Below are 5951 nucleotides of genomic sequence, written 5' to 3'. Positions count from 1 at the left end.
GTATGTAGTGCATGAATGTCCGTCAGGTAACCTCCACAACAAACCTCTAAAAAAACCCTGCATTTCAACTGGGACCCCCTCCTGTATCAACTTTATTTAATGAACTTCTTTTGATTTGCATGGAAATGAGATGGACACATACAGGCCCATCCTCTGCTCCCGCGTGGCCCAGAGCCCCTCGGCTTCCCACCCAACTGCACCAGGGACACTTACCCATCCCCGTCCAAGTGGATAAGGGTATCGCTCCACAGTGGCAGCACCAGGCCCATGGTACAAGTACTACTGCAATGGAAAAGAGATAGTCAGGCAGGCGTGTTCCCAGGAGTCAGCCTGCTCATTTCACAGTGACGGTAGCAATTTGTATTCATCAGAAATCATGAATAAATCTCATGGCAGTGCAGAGACACCATGCAGTCAGCCTTGCTTGCTACAGGTGTCCTTGGCAGACTGAAGTGGTGTCTGACACGGGCTGTTAACCAAAGCTCGCATATGCTAATGCCCTTGGCAGCCAGCACAGAGCGCGCGCGTCTCCCCAGGGGAACAGCGAGCAGGATTTGGAAGCGGTAGGCTCTAGGAAGGAGGGCAGAGGGTCATGCAATCTGCAGTCAGCTCAAGGAGTCAGTGACAGGAACGGTCCCTATCTTCTCTCGGGTGCTGTCAGCCTGAATGGCTCAGCGCTGGTTCTGGCTTGGTTTGTTTTGGTCGGCAGCTTGGACAGGTGCTGGGACCGGGACAGTATTACTCAATGCCAGCAGAAACAACAGCACGCAAGATTAACGGCAGGACCATAGCGCTCCCCGTACCCAGCAGCTAAGCGTGGATTGCCGGGGGTAGTGTTATTTACTGGCAGTTTCACTGGTCTCCTGACTGCTTCTGTCACCTTAGCAGCACGTCGCGTTGGGCCATACACTTGGCTGGGCCAAGAGCAGAGCTAGAGCGATGAAAGCAGCAAAAAAACCCAAACCTGTTGGGTATCAGGTCCCCGGGCAAGGGGCTGAAATCAATATGGGATCAAAGAGAAGTCTTCGTGGAAAGATCTGGATCGTCCTGTCCTCTGCATGCTAATGCTTTGCACTGGACTTGGTCAAGTGCGCATGGTCTAACACCCACCCCGGGGACCAACGGGGCCTTACCCCGGGGGGCAGGCGTGGAAGGGCCCAAGGAGACACGTCCACACACGACTATTTCTGTGCCCTGCAGGAGATGAGCTCATGGAAAAACACGATTCTGCGAGGCTTGCCGAGGTGGCTAGGATATTTTTAGTGACACCGTTCACCCAGCGCTTCGCAGGGGCCATAGCAACTGCTCTATTTTGAGTGGTAAATATTGAGTGGACGGGGGGGAGGGCCGTAACTCTAGGAGGCGGCTAAAAACGACCCCGCGTCGTTATCGGAGAGCGTGAGACCAGGTGCCAGCAAGCCCCCTCTCGCCACGGGGGCGGCCAGCTCAGATGCTGGAGCCGACGGCCGCAGCATTCTCCTCGAGACCAGCTCGGTGTCAAGACTGTGCGGCCCCGCGAAGGGCGAGCCCTGCACTGACTCCCCAGGGCTTAATCCGCCCTGCACGCAGCACCATTTACACGCTGCTCCTGGTGTGTAAATGGGGCTTTGAGCTCAGCTTTAGTTCTGGTTGGGTGCTGAAGTGCAAGTGGCTGCTGTAAATCCCCAAGGACGGCCGGGCAGTTTCTGCCGGGTCTACCATGAGCCCGAAGACTGGCTGCTGGAGAGGTAGTTTGCCCCCAGTACCACAGCTGGCAGCAACTAAATCACTCACACATTGAGATACCCCTCAGCGCTCTGGGGCTGGTGCACCGAGGCCACATCACCAGGGACTTCCCACAAAGTTACCACAAACGCCGGGCATCCTGCTGCCTTCCCTCATACCTGAGAAAGCCCAGCCGGCAGCCTGTTCAGGTACGTGCCTCACACCCTTCACTCTCTACAGAGCACCCTGTGTCCCCTTTTAACCTCCAGCTAGGAAGCCTCTGCCCAGCACAGCTGGCACGGCTCGCCCGGGCTTCCAGTTACACAGGCAGCAGAGACGGCTTAGTGACCACATTTTGCAACCCTCAGGGGAGCTCAGCAGCCATTCGAATAAACACAGCGAGGCACTAAGCCCTGATGACATGCACATAGCCACGCAGCCCGCCCAACGTGCCCTGTGGAGCCCAGATGCCACCACTTTGCGAGTCCTTGACCACCTCGGTGAAGGATCTGTCACAGCCCCGCTCAACTCAGGCTCTAAGCATCTGCAGCTATGGCTTTTTATTATTTCACATGCTCCAGGAAAACTGGACATGATGAATATAAACAAGACCTCAGGGGCTCTCCATTAAGTGACTGTAATAACTCTTCCGGTGTCTTGCTTGGGCCCATTGGAGCTGTATTTTTTGGGGATTTCCAAGTGCAGCCCTTCCTGCCAGCTCCTGGCAGCATAATGCTTGACCCGGACTGCACATTTCAGAAATACAGTCCAGGATCTCCCCACCCCTTTAAAGAGCTGGGAGGGGGGGAAATCTGGGGGCTAGTGAACAGGGCTGAAGCCTGAGGCTGTCTGTCCCAGACCAGGAGGAGTCCCAGACACGGGTCGGTACCAGGCGCCATTGAGAAGAGGTCCCTTCCTGCCGCGGCGTGCCAGGTACCTGTCATTGGAAGAGAAATCCATTCCTAGGACAATGCTTTCCTCGGTGTCTTGCCGGCCGTTGGTGGACACCACCACCATGTATCGAGTGCGGTTCTGGTACGTGCTTTCCAGTCTTACAGCCTGAGGGGAGAAGAGGACAGAACAGCCGAGATCAGCAGACGTGCCAGCGTCATGCACACGGGCACTTGCGCGTATCACCCTTTCACACCGGACAGCAGGCATCAGTCACTGCCAGCCTGAGCTAGCAGGGCTGGCTGGCGCTAGCCTGGGCACTGAGGGACTAGAGCACCTCTCTTACACCGGGGTCTTGCCCTGATGTGCTCACTGCAGCCTGCTGACACGGGGCAGCTCCATTACAGCCAGGGGGTGTTGCCAAACACTGCTGGCAGCAGTCCACGGGGCGGTTGCTTTGGTCCTCTGGACCGTGCTTGCCCCAGAGAGGTGCTCCTGCCCCACGCAGCTCCTCACAGGCATCGGCTGTGGCTCCAGAGGAAGCAGCTGCGTCTCTCTTTCCAACAGAAGAGGGAAGAGCCGACCCTGCTCCGGAACTGGGGAGGGCTGATAAAATCCAGGCAGCCGGCTTGCCGGCTCCGCTGGCGCGCTTCTAACAGGCGCTGAGGCGACGGGACCGCCGTGTGAGCACCCGCTGCCAAGCCGGCAAGAACAAGCCGGCACTGAGCTCCAGCAAGACGACAGAAAGCCTAACGCACACGCCAGAAGCCAAGGGGAGCTACCAAGTTGCGTCTCCCAAGGGCAGGCTACGGTGTGCCCAAAGGAGGGGACGCAGCTAGCATGCATGTGCCTGCATGTGTTCAGCCTCGGTGGAGGCAGTGCGCTTTGCGCTTTCTGTGCTCGCTGGCTTCTGTCCCAAGAGGCTCGCAATGACTTTAATGGAAAAACCCACTTGAAGAGAAACCAAGGCTCCCACAAAGAAAGGAGATCTCTTAATTATGGTACACTGAGTCATGAGCTTGCTGTGGGCCGTCTGAGCCAGCCCAGAAACCGCGTGCATCCCGGGTGTTTATGCTGCCACTGGGAAACGGCTTCCTGAACTTCCCAAGGAACCTGGGAGGAGCAAAGGAGAACAAGGGGGGTGGAAATAAAACAGCTGTCACAACCCAGTCCCATCCCACTCACAGCACGGATACCTGGCTGCAATTAGATCCAGGACCTGAAACTCCCCATCATGCTTTTAAGCTTCTTGGTCTGCGGTTCTCAGGCAAAGGCCCAGGCACAGAGCCCATGTCTCACACCCTGCTCAGGCAGCAGGACCTGTATGCCTGCAACCCGTGGCACAGCTCACCCGTGCCCTGCTAGCTGGGGCAAGCTCCGATTTCCTGGTTAAACCCTCCAGGCAGTGGAGCGAAGCCTGTGGGTTTGGCAAAGGAGCTCCCTGCCCAAACTCTGTGCTCTTGAGAAGCGCAAGGGAGAACTGCAGCCCTGGTAGGGGGAGCGCCAGTGCAACAGCTAGCACAGCCGCCACAGGGCCGCGGCCCACCCCACCTTACAGGGGACTAGGCAGCTTGGAGCTCAACTCGACGTGGCACAACACAACGCTCTGTGCAGCGGAGGTAGTGCCCTGTCCCTGTTGCTCTAGGCTGAACCACACACCTCATTTGACCTCAGTCCTGGCCACGATGCACGTCTTCTATCTAGCAAAGTGGAGGACAAGTTTGCTGGGTCTGGGATGGCTGGCTGTCCAGGAGACAGTCTCTAGGACTTATGCAGGCCAGAGGGGGTGAGGAGCCTAAGCCACGTTGAAGAGTCCGTGGGAACCACGAAAATGGCGTGGGATTTTTCAGCCACAGAAGACGACAAAACCCAGAACAAAGACGAGCAGGAAGCCTCTGCTCCACAGAGCCCAGGGAGCCTGAGCCGCACGGGTTCCTTTCTAATTCCTCCTCCTGACCTGTCTGGCAGTCGGAGGATTAATGTAATCTAATTTACTACACTAAACCAATTTGGGTAGCGGTAATTAGAAGTGCGGCTTTAACGTAAGACCTTTCAGCGCCGGCTGCCAGGCAGGTGCTAAAGGTCATGTGGCCTCAAGTCACAGAAAGGATTTTTCTCCTAGAGATTTTTAAGGAAAAAGCAGATTTTTCTGGCTTGGCACTTGACACCCCATGACCACCTTCGCCTCTCCCCCTGCAATTTGTTATTTTAATGAACCGAGTGAAAAAGCTGCACTTTGCCCTGATAACAGAGCTGACCCTAGAGCATCTCTAAGCCCTTTGCAAACAATGAGAGCCTCGTTGTGCCTGTGAGGACAAGGTCCCCCGACCCCTGGTCCGGGAGATACATCCCACCTTCTGAATTAGAGTGTGGAGCAGCTCCTTAAGTGTTACCCCTCTTCACCGCCTGGGTGTGCGCTGTGCTGGTTCTCTCCAATTAGCTGCCCGCGCAAGGGGAGATTTTCTTCTTTAAGAGGAAGAGTGACTTGCATCACATGAAATCTACTGTAGTTATTCTTGGGCCCGGCTCCCCTTCCAAGCAGCCAGCTTAAATATGCACCGTGATTATAGTGCAATTCTACCTTCTGCTGTAACCTTGCTCTGCCAAACAGTTACATCATGCAGTATTTACCCAGCCAGAGGCAAACCACATTGTGCAGGTTCAAAGTCCACACAGAGGTCCCGCCCTTCCACCCCGGGCACAGAGCACAGAAATCTCTGCCACTGCGGAGGCAGCGGGCGTTTCTAAGCCGGAAGTTTTGGTTGGAGGCAGAGCAAGAGCCTGCGCCTGGAAACGGCTCCAAAGGCTCGGCCGTGCTTTAGCCCATTTCCTTCTCTCTCCTGGGCCTGCGCTGGAGCTGCCAAAGGGCCCAATGTGGTGCTCGTGGAAGCCTGTAGGAACAGTGCTCCCGGCTCCAGTGCCAAGAGGAGCAGTGCAATTGCCGCACAAGGCCTCCAAGACGTGCAGCTCGCTCTCCGTGCCGCCGACGCCGGAGGAGAAGAGAGCGGTTCTTGCGGCACTGTTTACATTCGGAGTCTCTGCCGTGTACGTTATTATCCAGGAGCCTCTTGCCGCTGCGTGCACCCCTCCTTTGTCCGCAATCAATGGGATTCAAGTGGTCTATTGAACTTAACCTCCTGCCAAATTTTAGCATTCTGAATTTAACACTGCACAAAAGGCTTTGTGTCTCGGCCCACAGAGTCCTCATTCAGCTACGAACAAGGCCAATTTGTCCCTACTCGCACAATGTGGCCACTGATATTGCTGAACAATTACTTGCTCAATAATTTCAAGCAGACTAATGCTGGGCCCAATCCGGCAAAATGCTGAGCACGCCGGACACCCCCCCACCTCGC

General features: G+C 55.9%; 1 protein-coding gene across 2 annotated transcripts in view; it reads right to left on the bottom strand.

Moving 5' to 3' along the window:
- The window catches only part of SSH2 (slingshot protein phosphatase 2), a 112636-nt gene that overhangs the window by 24870 nt on the left and 81815 nt on the right, over positions 1-5951 (bottom strand). For both annotated transcript variants that reach the window (XM_019511241.1, XM_019511242.1), the window contains exons 5-6: positions 2642-2763; positions 214-282 (exon numbers count right to left, since the gene is read on the bottom strand). In XM_019511241.1, the coding sequence (XP_019366786.1) occupies positions 214-282; positions 2642-2763 (191 nt within the window). The remainder of the gene's footprint in view (positions 1-213; positions 283-2641; positions 2764-5951) is intronic.

This window comes from Gavialis gangeticus, unplaced genomic scaffold, assembly GCF_001723915.1.
Source record: "Gavialis gangeticus isolate Ggan-Ray unplaced genomic scaffold, GavGan_comp1, whole genome shotgun sequence".
NCBI classification, from domain to species: Eukaryota; Metazoa; Chordata; order Crocodylia; family Gavialidae; genus Gavialis; species Gavialis gangeticus.
The sequence above is the reverse complement of the archived record's forward strand: the minus strand, read 5'-3'. Positions and strand labels throughout refer to the sequence as shown.